The sequence below is a fragment of the Talpa europaea genome (assembly GCF_964194135.1).
Source record: "Talpa europaea genome assembly, chromosome: 12".
NCBI classification, from domain to species: domain Eukaryota; kingdom Metazoa; phylum Chordata; class Mammalia; order Eulipotyphla; family Talpidae; genus Talpa; species Talpa europaea.
In genome coordinates, this window is record NC_140079.1 from 43,665,867 (window position 1) to 43,683,561 (window position 17,695).

At 39.6% G+C, this 17,695-nt stretch overlaps 1 protein-coding gene across 1 annotated transcript in view; it reads left to right on the forward strand.

Annotated features, from left to right (window-relative positions):
• Window positions 1-14,959: 14,959 nt before the first annotated feature.
• LOC311182669 (uncharacterized protein) overlaps window positions 14,960-17,695 on the forward strand; it is a 530,572-nt gene continuing 527,836 nt past the window's right edge. The window contains exon 1 of the mRNA XM_084251624.1: window positions 14,960-17,487. Coding sequence (XP_084107750.1) covers window positions 16,086-16,391 — 306 coding nt within the window. The 5' untranslated portion in view covers window positions 14,960-16,085 and the 3' untranslated portion in view covers window positions 16,392-17,487. The remainder of the gene's footprint in view (window positions 17,488-17,695) is intronic.

Here is a 17,695-nt window from a genome sequence, read left to right on the forward strand (position 1 = left end):
ATCAGCGCTGCTGAGCCTGGTAAGGACTCTTTCCCTTTGAGCAGTGCTGGGTTGGTAAGGGCTTTCCCCGCCGGCCTGTCTGCCTGCAGGTTTGGAGGAAGCGGCGGGCGCCGCCTATCTGTGGCTTACAGGGGTTGCCCTCCCTGTCGGCGACCCCGCCCCTTCGTCTAGGACGTCTTGGGGCACACGTCCTGCCCCTGGGGTTGTGAGTCCAAGAGGAGGGTGCAGGTGTGCCCCGGGAGGAATATATACTGTTCCCACAAGGGGGAAGTGGGCCCCGTTCCCCCAAGGGGGAAGAGGGTCCCGTTTCCCCCTGGGGTAGAGGTTCCCCTACCCCGTGGGGGCTGAGGGTCCCCGAAACCCCTCGCCCGCGCCCCCTAGCGGCGGCCCTGTGAACTGCACCTTTGCTCATGCAGAGTCCAGTGGGCGTGGTCAGGCTCTGGCCTGGAGCGGAGCCTGGGGCTCATAAGCGCTGCTGAGCCAGGTGAGAACTCTTCCCCTCTGATTGGTGCTGGTTTGCTAGGGACTTTCCCCGCCGGCCTGTCTGCCTGCAGTTTGGAGGACGGTGCGGGCGCCACCTGTCTGTGGCTTACAGGGGTTGCCCTCCCTGACGGAGACCAAGCCCCTCCGTCTAGGGCGTCGTCGTACACATGGCGAGAACCAGCCCCTCCATCTAGGGCTTCGTCGTACACACGGCCTGCCCCTGGGCGTGTGAGTGAGAGAGGAGGGTGCAGGTGTGCCCAGGGGAAGATTTACCGTTACGGGGAAGTGGGCTCCCTTCCAGCATGGGGGAAGAGGGTCCCGTTTCCCCATGGAGTAGAGGTCCGCCTACACCCGTGGGGTCTGAGGGTCCCCGAACCAACTCGCCAGCGCCCCCTAGCGGCGGCCCTGTGAACTACACCTTTGCTCATGCAGAGTCGGGTGGGCGGGGTGAGGCTCCGGCCGGAGGCGGAGCATGGGGCTCATCAGCGCTGCTGAGCCAGGTGAGGACTCTTCCCCTTTGAGTGGTGCTGCATTGCTAGGGGCTTTCCCGCTGGCCTGTCTACCTGTAGTTTTGGAGGACGCGGCGGGCACCACCTGTCTGTGGCTTACAGGGGTTGCCCTCCCTGTCGGTGACCCCGCCCCGTAGTCTAGGGCGTCTTGGGGCGCACGTCCTGGCCCTGGGGGTGTGAGTACGAGAGGAGGGTGCAGGTGTGCCCCAGGAGGAAGATCTACCGTTCCCCAAGGGGGAAGTGGGCCCCGAACCCCAAGGGGGTAAAGGGTCCCGTTTCCACCTGGGGTAGAGGTTCCCCTAACACCGTGGGGGCTGAGGGTCCCCGAACCCCCTCGCCCGCGCCCCGTACGGCGGCCCTGTGAACTTCACCTTTGCTCATGCAGAGTCCGGTGGGCGGGGTCTGGCTCCGGACAGGGGTGGAGTCTGAGGCTCAGGAGCGCTGCCTGGCCAGGTGAGGACACTTCCCCTTTGAGTGGTACTGGGTTGCCCGGGCCTTTCCCCGCCGACCTGTCTGCCTGCAGCTTTGGAGGAGGCCACGGTCGCAGCCAGTCCGAGGCTAACAAGGGATACCCTCCCTGACGGTGACCCCGCCCCTCCGACTATGGCGTCGTCGGCGCACTGTCTGCCCCTCGGGGTGTGAGTGCAGAGGAGGCTGCATGTGTCCCCCGAGGGTAAGAGGACCCCATGCCAAAATGGGATTGAGGTCCCTGCACCTTGTAGGGGGCCTTGGAATCTGTAACCCCGTGGTTTCAGAGTTCCCCTACCCTCTTCGGGCTGAGGGTCCCCGAACCCCACCACTCGCCAGCGCCCCCGAGCGGCGGCTCTGTGAATTGCACCTTTGCACAGCAGAGTCCTTTGGGCGGGGTCAGGCTCCGGCCGGGGGCGGAGCCTGAGGCTCATCAGCGCTGCCTGGCCAGGTGAGGACTCTTCCTCTTTGAGTGGTGCTGGGTTGCCCGGGCCTTTCCCCACCAACCTGCCTTCAGTTTTGGAGGAGGCCGCGGTCGGAGCCAGTCAGAGGCTTACAGGGGTTGCCCTCTCACGATGACCCCGCCACTCCATCTATGGCGTCGTCGGTGCACTGTCTGCCCCTCGGGGTGTGAGTGCGGAGGTGGCTGCAGGTGTCCCCCGAGGGGAAGAGGACCCCATTGCCAAAAGGGGCTTGAGGTCCCTGCACCTTGTAGGGGGCCTAGGAATCCGTACCCTGGTGGTTGCAGAGGTCCCCCACCCTCTTGGGGCTGAGGGTCCCCGAACCCCACCTCTCGCCAGCGCCCCCGAGCGGCGGCTCTGTGAAGTGCACCTTTGCACAGGCAGAGTCCGGTGGGCGGGGTCAGGCTCCGGCCGGGGTCGGAGCCTGAGGCTCATCAGCGCTGCCTGGCCACGTGAGTACTCTTCCCCTTTGAGTGTGCTGGGTTGCGAGGGGCATTCCGCACCGACCTGTCTGCCTGCAGTTTTGGAGGACGCCGCGGTCGCTGCCACTCCGTGGCTTGCAGGGGTTGTCCTCCCTGACGGTGACCCCGCCCCTCCGTCTAGGGCGTCTTCGGGCGCAAGTCCTGCCCCTGGGTGTGTCAGTGCGAGAGGAGGCAGCAGCTGTGCCCCGGATGGTTTACCGTTCCCCAAGGGGGAAGTAGGCCCCGTTCTCCCAAGGGGGAAGAGGGTCCCGATTCCGCCTGGGGTAAAGGTTCCCCTACCCCGTGGTCGCTGAGGGTCCCCGAACCCCCCTCGCCCGCGCCCCCTAGCGGCGGCGCTGTGAACTGCACCTTTGCTTATGCAGAGTCAGGAGGGCGGGGTTATCAGCGTTGCTGAGCCAGGTGAGGACTCTTCCCCTCTGATTGGTGCTGGTTTGCTAGGGGCTTTCCCCGCCGGCCTGTCTGCCTGCAGTTCAGAGGACGCTGCGGGCGCCGCCTGTCTGTGGCTTACAGGGGTTGCCCTCCGTGACGGAGACCCAGCCCCTCCGTCCAGGGCGTCGTCGTACACAGGGCGAGACCCAGCCCCTCCGTCTAGGGCTTCGTCGTACACACGGCCTGCCCCTGGGCGTGTGAGTGCGAGAGGAGTGTGCTGGTGTGCCCCGGGGGAAGATTTACCGTTACGGGGAAGTAGTCCTCCTTCCACCATGGGGGAAGAGGGCCCCGTTACCCCATGGGGTAGAGGTACGCCTACCCCCATGGGGACTGAGGGTCCCCGGGCCGCCTCGCCAGCGCACCCTCGCGGCGGCCCTGTGAACTACACCTTTGCTCATGCAGAGTCGAGTGGGCGGGGTGAGGCTCCAGCCGGAAGCGGAGCCTGGGGCTCATCAGCGCTGCTGAGCCTGGTGAGGACTCTTCCCATTTGAGTGGTGCTGGGTTGCTAAGGGTTTTCCCCGCCGGCCTGTCTGCCTGCAGTTTTGGAGGACGCGGCGGGAGCCACCTGTTTGTGGCTTACAGGGGTTGCCCTCCCTGTCGGTGACCCCGCCCCTTTGTCTAGGGCGTCTTGGGGCGCACGTCCTATCCCTGGGGGTGTGAGTCCGAGAGGAGGGTGCAGGTGTGCCCCGGGAGGAAGATTTACCGTTTCCCCAAGGGGGAAGTGGGCCCCGTTCCCCCAAAGGGGAAGAGGGTCCCGTTTCCCCCTGGGGTAGAGGTTCCCCTACCCCCGTGGGGGCTGAGGGTCCCCGAACATCCTCGCCTGTGCCACCTGGCGGCGGCCCTGTGAACTGCACCTTTGCTCATGCAGAGTCCTCTTAGTCTTCTGTTTATACTTGTGTTCTTCTAGTTCTTCTTGTTCTTCTTTTAGTTCTACATCTCCTTCTTTTTCTTCATCTTCTTCTGTTTCTTCTGCATATTTTGCTTTTTCAATTGCTTCTTCTGCTTCTTCCTCAGCTTAATCTACTGTTATTTCTGCTCTTGCTTCTTCTCCTTCTTCTTCAGGTAATTCTTCTTTTATTTCTGCTTATTCGGCTTATTCTTCTGTTATTTCTGCTTTTATCTCTTATTCTTCTGTTTGCTCTTCTTGTTCTTGTTGTTCTTCTAGTTCTTCTTGATCTTCTTATAGTTCTACATCTCCTTCTTCTTCTTCATCTGCTTCTGTTTCTTCTGCACATTTTGCTTTTTTCAATTACTACTTCTTATTCTGCTGCTTCTTCAGCTTCTTCTTCTGTTATTTCTGCTTTTTTGTCTTATTCTTCTGTTATATCTGCGTGTTCGGCTTATTCTTCTGTAATTTCTGCTTTTTAGGCTTATTCTTCTGTTTCTTCTTGTTGTTCTTCTTGTTCTTCTAGTTTCTTGTTCTTGTTGTAGTTCTACATCTCTTTCTTTTTCTTCATCTTCTTCTGTTTCTTCGGCATATTTTGCTTTTTCAATTACTTCTTCTTCTGCTTCTTCCTCTGTTTAATCTACTGTTATTTCTGGTTTTTCGGCTTATTCTTCTATTAATTCGGTTTTTCGGCTTATTCTTCTGTTATTTCTGATTTTTCGGCTTATTCTTCTGTTATTTCTGCTTTTTCCTCTTATTCTTCTGTGTCCTCTTCTTGTTCTTCTTGTTCTTCTAGTTCTTCTTTTTCTTTATGTAGTTCTACATCTCCTTCTTCTTCTTCATCTTCTTCTGTTTTTTCTGACTTTTTTGCTTTTTCAATTACTTCTTCTTCTGATTCTTCTGCTTCTTCTTCAGGTTATTCTTCTGTTATTTCTGCTTTTTCCTCTTATTCTTCTGTGTCCTCTTCTTGTTCTTCTTGTTCTTCTAGTTCTTCTTTTTCTTTATGTAGTTCTACATCTCCTTCTTCTTCTTCATCTTCTTCTGTTTCTTCTGACTTTTTTGCTTTTTCAATTACTTCTTCTTCTGATTCTTCTGCTTCTTCTTCAGGTTATTCTTCTGTTATTTCTGCTTTTTCGGCTTATTCTTCTGTTATTTCTGCTTTTTCCTCTTATTCTTCTGTTTCCTCTTCTTGTTCTTGTTGTTCTTCTTGTTCTTCTTTTTCTTCTTGTAGTTCTACATCTCCTTCTTCTTCTTCATCTTCTTCTGTTTCTTCTGCTTTTTCAATTACCTCTTCTTCTTCTGCTTCTTCTCCGTCTTCTTCAGCATATTCTTCTGTTTTTTCTGCTTTTTCGTCTTATTCTTCTGTTTCTTCTTCTTGTTCTTCTTTTCTTCTAGTTCTTTTTCTTCTTGTAGTTCTACATCTCCTTCTTCTTCATCTTTTTCTGTTTCTTCTTACTTTTTTGCTTTTTCAATTACTTCTTCTTCTGCCTCTTCTCCTTCTTCTTCAAATTATTCTTCTTTTTTTTCTGCTCTTTCGTCTTATTCTTCTGTTTCTTCTTGTTGTTCTTCTAGTTCTTTTTCTTTTTGTAGTTCTACATCTCCTCCTTCTTCTTCTTCATCTTCTTCTGTTTCTTCTGCATTTTTTTTGCTTTTTCAATTACATCTTCTTCTTCTGGTACTTCTGCTTCTTCTTCAGCTTATTCTTCTGTTATTTCTGGTTTGTCTGCTTATTCATCTTATATTGCTGCTCTTTCGGCGTATTATTCTGTTATTTCTGCTTTTTCAGATTATTTTACTATTATTTCTGTTTTTCGTCTTATTCTTTTGTTATTTCTCCTTTTTCCTCTTATTCTTCTGTTTCCTCTTCTTGTTCTTATTGTTCTTCTAGTTCTTCTTTTTCTTCTTGTAGTTCTACATCTCCTTCGTCTTCTTCATCTTCTTCTGTTTCTTCTGTATTTTCTGCTTTTTCAATTACCTCTTCTTCTTCTGAGTCTTCTCCTTCTTCAGCTTATTCTTGTTTTTTCTGCTCTTTCGTCTTATTCTTCTGTTTCTTCTTCTTTTTCTTCTAGTTCTTCTTTTTCTTCTTGTAGTTCTACATCTCCATCTTCTTCTTCTTCTTCATCTTCTTCTGTTTCTTCTGACCTTTTTGCTTTTTCAATTGCTTCTTCTTCTGTTTCTTCTGCTTCTTCTTCAGCTTATTCTTCTGTTATTTCTGTTTTTCGGCTTATTCTTCTGTTATTTCTGCTTTTTCCTCTTATTCTTCTGTTTCTTCTTGTTCTTCTTGTTCTTCTAGTTCTTCTTGTTCTTCTTATAGTTCTACATCTCCTACTTCTTCTTCTTCATCTTCTGTTCTTCTGCATTTTTTGCTTTTTCAATTACATAATCTTCTTCTGGTACTTCTGCTTCTTCTTCAGCTTATTCTTCTGTTATTTCTGGTTTTTCTGCTTATTCATCTTATATTGCTGCTTTTTCGGCTTATTCTGTTATTTCTGCTTTTTCAGCTTATTTTACTGTTATTTCTGCTTTTTCGTCTTATTCTTTTGTTATTTCTCCTTTTTCCTCTTATTCTTCTGTTTCCTCTTCTTGTTCCTGTTGTTCTTCTAGTTCTTCTTTTTCTTCTTGTAGTTCTTCATCTACTTCTTCTTATTTTTCATCCTCTTCTGTTTCTTCAGACTTTTTTGCTTTTTCAATTACTTCTTCTGCTGCTTCTTCTCTGTCCTCTTCAGCGTATTCTTCTGTTTTTTCTGCTTTTTCGTCTTATTCTTGTGTTTCTTCTTCTTGTTCTTCTTTTTTTCTAGTTCTTTTTCTTCTGTAGGTCTACATCTCCTTCTTCTTCTTCTTCATCTTCTTCTGTTTCTTCTGACTTTTTGCTATTTCAATTACTTCTTCTGTTTTATCTGCTTCTTCTTCAGTTATTCTTCTGTTATTTCTGCTTTTTTGGCTTATTCTTCTGTTATTTCTGCTTTTTCTTCTTTTCTTCTGTTTCTTCTTCTTGTTCTTCTTTTTGTTCTAGTTCTTCTTGTTCTTCTTGTAGTTCTACATCTCCTTCTTCTTTTTTATCTTCTTCTGTTTCTTCTGCATTTTTTGCTTTATCAATTACATCTTCTTCTTGTGGTCCTTTTGCTTCTTCTTCAGCTAATTCTTCTGTTATTTTTGCTTTTGCTGCTTATTTCTCTGTTATTTCTGCTTTTTCGGATATTCTTCTGTTATTTCTGCTTTTTCCGATTATTTTTCTGTTATTTCTGTTTTTTCCTTTTATTCTTCTGTTTTTTCTTCTTGTTCTTTTAGTTCTTCTTGTTCTTCTTGTAGTTCTACATCTCCTTCTTCTTTTTCTTCATTTTCTTCTGTTTCTTCTGCATATTTTGCTTTTTCAATTACTTCTTCTTCTGCTTCTTCTGCTTCTTCCTCTTCTTAATCTACTGTTATTTCTGTTTTTTTGGCTTATTCTTCTATTAATTCACTTTTTTGGCTTATTCTTCTGGTATTTCTGATTTTTCGGATTATTCTTTTGTTATTTCTGCTTTTTCCTCTTATTCTTCTGTTTCCTCTTCTTGTTCTTGTTGTTCTTCTAGTTCTTGTTTTTCTTGTTGTAGTTCTACATCTCCTTCTTCTTCTTCATCTTCTGTTTCTTCTGCATTTTCTGCTTTTTCAATTACCTCTTCTTCTTCTGCTTCTTCTCCATCTTCTTCAGCTTATTCTGCTGTTTTTTTCCGCTTTTTCATCTTCTTCTTCTGTTTCTTCTTCTTGTTCTTCCTTTTTTCTAGTTCTTTCTCTTCTTGTAGTTCTACATCTCCTTCTTCTTCATCCTCTTCTGTATATTCTGACTTTTTTGCTTTTTCAATTACTTCTTCTTCTGTTACTTCTGCTTATTCTTCAGGTTATTCTTCTGTTATTTCTGCTTTTTCGGCTTATTCTTCTGTTATATATGCTTTTTCGGCTTATTCTTCTGTTATGTACTTTTCCCTCTTATTCTTATGTTTCTTCTTCTTGTTCTTCTTGTTCTTCTAGTTTCTTGTTCTTGTTGTAGTTCTACATCTCCTTCATTTTCTTCATCTTCTTCTGATTCTTCTGCATATTTTGCTTTTTTAATTACTTCTTCTTCTGCTTCTTCTGCTTCTTCCTCAGCTTAATCTACTGTTATTTCTGGGTTTTTGGCTTAACTTCTACTATTTCGCTTTTTCGGCTTATTCTTCTGTTATTTCAGCTTTTTCAGCTTATTCTTTTGTTATTTCTGTTTTTCCTCTTATTCTTCTGTTTCCTATTCTTGTTCTTGTTGTTCTTCTAGTTCTTCTATTTCTTCTTGTAGTTCTACATCTCCTTCTTCTTCTTCCTCTTCTTCTGTTTCTTCTGACATTTTTGCTTTTTCAATTACTTCTTCTGTTTCTTCTGCTTCTTCTTCAGGTTATTCTTCTGTTATTTCTGCTTTTTCGGCTTATTTTTCTGTTATTTCCGCTTTTTCCTCTTATTCTTCTGTTTTTTCTTCTTGTTCTTCTAATTCTTCTTGTTCTTCTTTTCGTTCTACATCTCCTTCTTTTTCTTCATCTTCTGTTTCTTCTGCATTTTTTGCTTTTTCAAGTAAATCTTCTTCTTCTGGTTTTTCTGCTTCGTACTCAGCTTATTCTTATGTTATTTCTGCTTTTTTGGCTTCTTCTTCTGTTATTTCTGCTTTTTCCTCTTATACTTCTGTTTCCTCTTCTAGTTCTTGTTGTTCTTCTAGTTCTTCTTTTTCTTCTTGTAGTTCTACATCTCCTTCTTCTTCTTCATCTTCTTCTGATTCTTCTGCATTTTCTGCTTTTTCAATTACCTCTTCTTCTTCTGCTTCTCCTTCTTCTTCAGCTTATTTTGTTTTTTCTGCTTTTTCGTCTTATTCTTCTGTTTCTTCTTCTTGTTCTTCCTTTCTTCTAGTTCTTTTTCTTCTTGTAGTTCTACATCTCCTTCTTCATCCTCTTCTGTTTATTCTGATTTTTTTGCTTTTTCAATTACTTCTTCTTCTGTTTCTTCTGCTTCTCTTTCAGGTTATTCTTCTGTTATTTCTGCTTTTTTGGCTTATTCTTCTCTTATATATGCTTTTTCGGCTTATTCTTCTGTTATCGCTACTGTTTTACTCTTATTCTTATGTTTCTTCTTCTTGTTCTTCTTGTTCTTCTAGTTTCTTGTTCTTGTTGTAGTTCTACATGTCCTTCATTTTCTTCATCTTCTTCTGTTTCTTCTGCATATTTTGCTTTTTCAATTACTTCTTATTCTACGTCTTCTGCTTCTTCCTCAGCTTAATCAACTGTTATTTTTGTGTTTTCAGCTTAACTTCTATTATTCAATTTTTCGGCTTATTCTTCTGTTATTTCAGCTTTTTCAGCTTATTCCTTTGTTATTTCTGCTTTTTCCTCTTATTCTTCTGTTTCCTCTTCTTGTTCTTGCTGTTTTTCTAGTTCTTGTTTTTCTTCTTGTAGTTCTACGTCTCCTTATTCTTCATCTTCTGTTTCTTCTGCATATTTTGCTTTTTCAGTTACTTCTTCTTCTGCTTCTTCTGTTTCTTCCTCAGCTTAATCTACTGTTATTTCTGGGTTTTCGTCTTATTCTTCTATTATTTCGCTTTTGCGGCTTATTCTTCTGTTAAAAGAAGGAAAAAGCAGAAATAACAGAATTATAAGCCGAAAAAGCAGAAATAAAAGAAGAATAAGCAGAAAAAAAAGAAGAAGAAGCTGAAGAAGAAGCGGAAGTACCAGAAGAACAAGATGTAAATGAAAAAGCAAAAAATGAGAAGAAACAGAAGAACATGAGGAGAAGAATAAGGAGATGTAGAACTACATGAAGAACAAGAAGAACTAGAAGAACAAGAAGAACAAGAAGAAGTAACAGAAGATTAAAAGGAAAAAGCAGAAATAACAGAAAATAAGCCCAATAAGCAGAAAAAAAGGAAGAATTACCTGAAGTAGAAGGAGAAGAAGCAAGAGCAGAAGTTATTGAAACCAGAAATTCCAGTAGAAACAGAGGAAGATGAAGAAGAAGAGGGTGATGTAGAACTACAAGATGAACAAGAAGAACTAGAAGAACAATAAGAAGAAGAAGAGGAAAGAGAAGAATAAGAGGAAAAAGGAGAAATAACAAAAGAATAAGACGAAAAAGCAGAAATAACAGTAAAATAAGCTGAAAAAGCAAAAATTACATAAGAATAAGACAAAAAAGCAGCAATAAAAGATGAATAAGCAGAAAAAGCAGAAATAACAGAAGAATAAGCTGAAGAAGAAGCAGAAGTACAGGAGAAGAAGATGTTATTGAAAAAGCAAAAAATGCAGAAGAAACAGAAAAAGATGAGAAGAAGAATAAGGAGATGTAGAACTACAAGAAGACCAAGAAGAACTAGAAGAACAAGAAGAACAATCAGAAGAATAAGAGGAAAAAGCAGAAATAACAGAAGAATAAGCCGAAAAACAGAAATAACAGAAGAATAAGCTGAAGAAGAAGCAGAAGAAACAGAAGAAGAACCAATTGAAAAAGCAAAAAGGTCAGAAGAAACAAAAGAAGATGAAGAAGAACAAGAAGGAGATGTAGAACTAAAAAAGAAAAAGAAGAACTAGAAGAACAAGAAGAAGAAACAGAAGAATAAGACGAAAGAACGAGAAGAAGCAGATGAAGAAGAGTTAATTTAAAAAGCAGAAAATGCAAAAGAAACAGAAGAAGAAGGAGATGTAGAACTACAAGAAGAAGAAGAAAAACTAGAAGAACAACAAGAACAAGAAGAGGAAACAGAAGAATAAGAGGAAAAAGCAGAATAAAAAAAGAATAAGCCGACAAATCAGAAATAACAGAAGAATAAGCCGAAAAAGCGAATTAATAGAAGAATAAGCCGAATAACCAGAAATAACAGTAGATTAAGCTGAGGAAGAAGCAGAAGAAGCAGAAGAAGAAGAAATTGAAAAAGCAAAATATGCAGAAGAAACAAAAGAAGAAGAAGAAAAAGGAGATGTAGAACTACAACAAAACAAGAAACTAGAAGAAAAAGAAAAACAACAAGAAAAACAAAAGAATAAGACTAAAAAGTAGAAATTACAGAAGAATAAGCCGAACAAGCAGATATAACAGAAGAATAAGCCGAAAAAGCAGAAATAACAGAAGAATAATCTGAAGAAGAAGCAGAAGAAACAGAAGAAGTAATTGAAAAAGCAAAAAGTCAGAAGAAACAGAAGAAGATGAAGAAGAAGAAGGAGATGAAGAACTACTAGAAGAAAAAGAAGAACTAGAAGAACAACAAGAACAAGAAGAGGACACAGAAGAATAAGAGGAAAAAGCAGAAATAACAAAAGAATAAGCCGAAAAAGCTGAAATAAAGGAAGAATAAACCGATAAATCAAAATTAACAGAAGAATAAGACGATAAATCAAAAATAACAGAAGATTAAGCCGAAAAACCAGAAATAACAGTAGATTAAGCTGAGGAAGAAGCAGAAGAAGCAGAATAAGAAGAAGTAATTGAAAAAGCAAAATGTGCAGAAGAAACAGAAGAAGATGAAGAAAAAGAAGAAGGAGATGTAGAACTACAAGAAGAACTAGAAGAACAACAAGAACAAGAAGAGCAAACAGAAGAATAAGAGGAAAAGCAGAAATAACAGAAGTATAAGCAGAAAAAGCAGAAATAACAGATGAATAAGCAGAAAAAGCAGATATGATAGAACAATAAGCTGAAGAAGAAGCAGAAGTATCAGACGAAGATGTAAATGAAAAAGCAGAAAATGCAGAAGAAACTGAAGTAGATGAAGAAGAACAAGAAGGAGACGTAGAACAATAAAAAGAACAAGAACAACTAGAAGTACAAGAAGAACAAGAAGTAGAAACAGAAGAATAACCCGAAAAGCAAAAATAACAGAAGAATAAGCCGAAAAAGCAGAAATGAGAGAAGAATAAGCTGAAGAAGAAACAGAAGAAGCAGAAAAAGAAGTAATTGAAAAAGCAGAAAATGCAGAAGAAACAGAGGAAGATGAAGAAGAAGAAGGAGTTGGACAACTACAAGAAGAACAAGAAGAATAAGAACAACAAAATGAACAAGAAGTATAAACAGAAGAATAAGCCAAAAAAGCAGAAATAAGAGAAGAATAAGCCGAAAAAGCAGAAATAACAGAAGAATAAGATGAAAAAGTAGAAATAACAGAAAAATACGACGAAAAGGCAAATATAACAGAAGAATAAACTGAAGTAGAAGCAGAAGAAGCAAAAGAAGAAGATGTAATTGAAAATGCAGAAAATGCAGAACAAAGAGCCAAAGATGACGAAGAAGTAGAAGGAGATGTAGAACTACAAGAAGAAAAAGAAGAAGAAGAAGAAAAAGAAGAAGAAAACGAAGAGTAAGCCGAAAAACCAGGAATTACAGAAGAATACGCTGAAAAACCAGAAAAAAAATAAGCCGAAAAAGCAGAAAAAAGAGAAGAAAAAACCGAAAAAGTATAAATAACAGAAGAATGAGATGAAAAAAGGAGATAAAACAGAAGAATAAGCTGAAAAAGCAGAAATAACAGAAGAAGAAGCCAAAATAGCAGATATAACAGAAGAAGAGCTGAAGAAGAAGCAGAAGAAGGAGCAGCAGAAGAAGTAATTGCAAAAGGAGTAAATGCACAAGAAACAGAAGACGATGAAGAAGAAGAAGGAGATGTAGAACTACAAGAAGAACAAGAGGGAACTAAAAGAACAAGAAGAACAAGAAGTTGAAACAGAAGAATAAGACGAAAAAGCAGAAATAACAGAAGAACAAGGTGAAGAACAAGCAGAAGAAGCAGAAAAAGAAGAAGTACTTGAAAAAGCAGAAAATTCAGAAGAAACAGAAGAAGATGAAGAAGAAGGAGATGAAGAACTACCAGAAGAAAAAAAGAACTAGAAGAACAAACAGAATAAGCCAAAAAAGCAGAAATAACAGAAGAATAAGGTAAAGAAGAAGCAGAAGAAGAAGAAAAAGAAGTACTTGAAAAAGCAGAAAATTCAGAAGAAACAGAAGAAGATGAAGAAGAAGAAGGAGATGTAGAATTACCAGAAGAACAAAAGAACTAGAAGAACAAACAGAATAAGCCGAAAAAGTAGAAATAACAGAAGAATAAACAAAAAAGCAAAAATAAGAGACGAATAAGCCGAAAAACCTGAAATAACGGAGGAATAGGCCAAAAAAGCAGAAATGACACAAGAAGCAGAAGAAAAAGCAGAAGAAGGAGAAAAAGAAATTGAAAAAGCAGAAAATGCTGAAAAAACAGAAGAAGAAGAAGAAGAAGAAGAAGAAGAAGAAGAAGAAGAAGAAGAAGAAGAAGAAGAAGAAGAAGAAGAAGAAGAAGAAGAAGGAGATGTAGAACTACAAGAAGAACAAGAAGAACTAGAAGAACAAGAAGAACTAGAAGAACAAGAAGAACAAGAAGTAGAAACAGAAGAATAAGACGAAAAGAAAGAAATAACAGAATAAGCAGAAAAAGTAGAAATAAAAGAAGTATAAGCCGAAAAGCAGAAATAACCAAAGAATAAGCCGAAAAACCTGAAATAACAGAGGAATAAGCCGAAAAAGCAAAATAACAGAAGAAGAAGCAGAAGAAGAAGCAAAACAAGGAGAAAAAGAAGTAATTGAAAAAGCAGAAAATGCGGAGGAAACTGATGAAGATGAAGAAGAAGAAGAAGAAGGAGATGTAGAACTACAAAAAGAACAAGAACAACTAGAAATACAAGAAGAACAAGAGTACAATCAGAAGAATAAGCCGAAAAAGCAGAAATAAGAGAAGAAAAAGCCGAAAAAGTATAAATAACAGAAGAATAAGCTGAAAAAAACAGATAAAACAGAAGAATAAGCCGAAAAAGCAGAAATAACAGAAGAAGAAGCCAAAATAGCAGAAACAACAGAAGAAGAAGCTGAAGAAAACCAAAAGAACCAGCAGAAGAAGAAGTAATTGAAAAAGGAGAAAATGCAGAAGAAACAGAAGAAGGTGAAGAGGAAGAAGAAGAAGGAGATGCAGAAGTACAAGAAGAACAAGGGGGAACTAAAAGAACAAGAAGAACAAGAAGATGAAACAGATAAATAAGATGAAAAAGCAGAAATTACAGGAGAATAAGCTGAAGAAGAAGCAGAAGAAGAAGTAATTGAAAAAGCAGAAAATTCAGAAGGAACAGAAGATGATGAAGAAGAAGAAGGAGATGTAGAACTAAGAGAAGAACAAGAAGAACTAGAAGAACAAACAGAAGAATAAGCCTAAAAGTAGAAGTAACAGAATAGTAAGCTGAAAAAGCAAAAATAACGGAATAAGCCGAAAAACCTGAAATAATGGAGGAATAAGCCGAAAAAGCAGAAATAACAGAAGAAGCAGAGAAGAAGCAGAAGAAGGAGAAGAAGAAGAAGAAGTAACTGAAAAGCAGAAAATGCTGAAGAAACTAAAGAAGATGAAGAAGAAGAAAAAGAAGGACATGAAGAACTACAAGAAGAACAAGAAGAACTACAAGAACAAGAAGAACTAGAAGAACAAAAAGTAGAAACAGAAGAATAAGACGAAAAGAAAGAAATAACACAATAAGCAGAAAAAGTAGAAATAACAGAAGTATAAGCCGAAAGCAGAAATAACCGAAAAATAAGCCGAAAAATCTGAAATAACGGAGGAATAAGCCGAAAAAGCAGAAATAACAGAAGACGAAGCAGAAGAAGAAGCAAAAGAAGGAGAAGAAGTAATTGAAAAAGCAGAAAATGCTGAAGAAACTGAAGAAGATGAAGAAGAAGAAGAAAGAGATGTAGAACTACAAAAAGAACAAGAACAACTAGAAATACAAGAAGAACAAGAGTAGAATCAGAAGAATAAGCCGAAAAAGCAGAAATAAAAGAATAAGCCGAAAAAGCAGAAATAAGAGAACAAAAAGCCGAAAAAGTATAAATAACAGAAGAATAAGCTGAAAAAACAGATAAAACAGAAGAATAAGTGGGGAAATGAATAAGAAGAAGTTGAAACAGAAGAATAAGACGAAAAAGCAGAAATTAGAGAAGAATAAGCTGAAGAAGAAGCAGAAGAAGAAGAAGTAATTGAATCAGCAGAAAATTCAGAAGAAACAGAAGATGATGAAACAGAAGAAGGAGATGTAGAACTACCAGAAGAGCAAGAAGAACTAGAAGAACTAACAGAAGAATAAGCCTAAAAGTAGAAGTAACAGAAGACTAAGCCGAAAAAGCAAAAATAACAGAATAAGCCGAAAAACCTGAAATAATGGAGGAATAAGCCGAAAAAGCAGAAATAACAGAAGAAGAAGCAGAACAAGAAGCAGAAGAAGGAGAAGAAGAAGTAATTGAAAAAGCAAAAAATGCTGAAGAAAATGAAGAAGATGAAGAAGAAGGAGAAGGAGAAGGAGAAGGAGAAGGAGAAGGAGAAGGAGAAGGAGATGTAGAACTACAAGAAGAAAAAGAACTAGAAGAACAAGAAGTAGAAACAGAAGAATAAGACGAAAAGAAAGAAATAACAGAATAAGCAGAAAAGGTAGAAATAACAGAAGTATAAGCAGAAAAGCAGAAATAACCCGAGAATAAACAGAAAAACCTGAAATAACGGAGGAATAAGACGAAAAAGCAGAAATAACAGAAGAAGAAGCAGAAGAAGAAGCAAAAGAAAGAGAAGAAGTAATTGAAAAAGCAGAAAATGCTGAAGAATCTGAGGAAGATGAAGAAGAACAAGAAGGAGACGTAGAAATACAAAAAGAAAAAGAACAACTAGAAGTACAAGAAGAACAAGAAGTAGAAAGAGAAGAATAACCCGAAAAAGCAAAAATAACAGAAGAATAAGCGAAAAAAGCAGAAATGACAGAAGAATAAGCTGAAGAACAAAGAGAAGAAGCAGAAAAAGAAGAAGTAATAGAAAAAGCAGAAAATGAATAAGAAACAGAGGAAGATGATGAAGAAGAAGGAGATGTAGAACCACCAGAAGAACAAGAGAAATAGAAGAAAAAACAGAATAAACCGAAAAAGTAGAAGTAAAAGAAGAATAAGCCGAAAAGGCAAAAAAAAAAAAAAAACAGAAAAATAAGACGAGAAACCTGAAATAACGGCAGAATACGCCAAAAATGCAGAAATAACAGAAGAAGAAGCTAAAGAAGAAGAAGAAGAAGTAATTGAAAAATCAGAAAATGTAAAGAAACTGAAGAAGATGAAGAAGAAAAAGAAGGAGACGTAGAACTACAAAAATAACAAGAACAACTAGAAGTATAAGAAGAACAAGAAGTAGAAAGAGAAGAATAACCCGAAAAAGCAGAAATAACAGAAGAATAAGCCGAGAAAGCAGAAATAAAAGAAGAAGCCAAAATAGCAGAAATATCAGAAGAAGAAGCTGAAAAAAAACCAAAAGAAGCAGCAGAAGAAGAAGTAATTGATAAAGGAAAAAATGCAGAAGAAACAGAAGAAGGAGAAGGAGAAGGAGAAGGAGAAGGAGAAGGAGAAGGAGAAGGAGAAGGAGAAGGAGAAGAAGAAGAAGAAGAAGAAGAAAGAAGAAGAAGAAGAAGAAGAAGAAGAAGAAGAAGAAGAAGAAGAAGAAGAAGAAGAAGAAGAAGAAGAAGAAGAAGAAGAAGAAGAAGAAGAAGAAGAAGAAGAAGAAGAAGAAGAAGAAGGAGGAGGAGGACATGTAGAAATACAAAAAGAACAAGAACAACTAGAAATACAAGAAGAACAAGAAGTAGAAACAGAAGAATAAGCCGAAAAAGCAGGAAAAAAAGAAGAAGAAGACATAAAGGCAGAAATAACAGAAGAGTAAGCCAAAAAAGCCGAAAAAACAGAAGAATAAGCCAAAAATGCAGAAATAACGGAAGAAGAAGCAGAAGAAGCAGAAGGAGAAGAAGTAATTGAAAAAGCAGAAAACAGAAGAAGAAGCCAAAAAGGCAGAAATAACAGAAGAGTAAGCCGAAAAGCAGAGAAAACCAGAAGAATAAGCCAAAAAGGCAGAAATGACAGAAGAATAAGGTGAAGAAGAAACAGAAGAAGCAGAAAAAGAAGTAATTGAAAAAGCAGAAAATGCAGAACAGAGGCAGATGAAGAAGAAGAAGGAGACGTAGAACGACCAGAAGAACAAGAGAACTAGAAGAACAAACAGAATAAGCTGAAAAAGTGGAAGTAAAAGAAGAATAAGCCGAAAAAGCAAAAATAACAGAAAATAAGCCGAAAAAGCTGAAATAACGGAGGAATACGCCAAAAAGGCAGAAATAACAGAAGAAGAAGCAGAAGAAGCAAAGGAAGGAGAAGTAATTGAAAAAGCAGAAAATGCTGAAGAAACTGAAGAAGATGAAGAAGAAGAAGGAGATGTAGAACTACAAAAAGAACAAGAAGAACTAGAAAAACAAGAAGAACAAGAGTAGAATCAGCCGAAAAAGTAGAAATAAGAGAAGACAAAGCCGAAAAAGTATAAATAAAAGAAGAATAAGCTGAAAAAAACAGATAAAACAGAAGAATAAGCGGGGAACTAAAAGAACAAGAAGAACAAGAAGTTGAAACAGAAGAATAAGACGAAAAGAAAGAAATAACAGAATAAGCATAAAGTGTAGAAATAACAGAAGTATAAGCGAAAAGCAGAAATAACTGAAGAATAACCAGAAAAACCTGAAATAACGGAGGAATAAGCCGAAAAAGCAGAAATAACAGAAAAAGAAGCAGAAGAAGAAGCAAAAGAAGGAAAAGAAGAAGTAATTGAAAAAGCAGAAAATGCTGAAGAAACTGACGAAGATGAAGAAGAAGAAGAATGAGATGTAGAACTACAGAAAGAACAAGAACAACTAGAAATACAAGAAGAACAAGAAGTAGAAACAGAAGAATAACACAAAAAACCATAAATAACAGAAGAATAAGCCGAAAAAGCAGAAATGACAAAAGAATAAGCTGAAGAAGAAACAGAAGAAGCAGAAAAAGAAGAAGTAATTGCAAAAGGAGAAAATGCAGAAGAAACAGAGGCAGATGAAGAAGAAGAAGGAGACATAGAACGACCAGAAGAACAAGAGAACTAGAAGA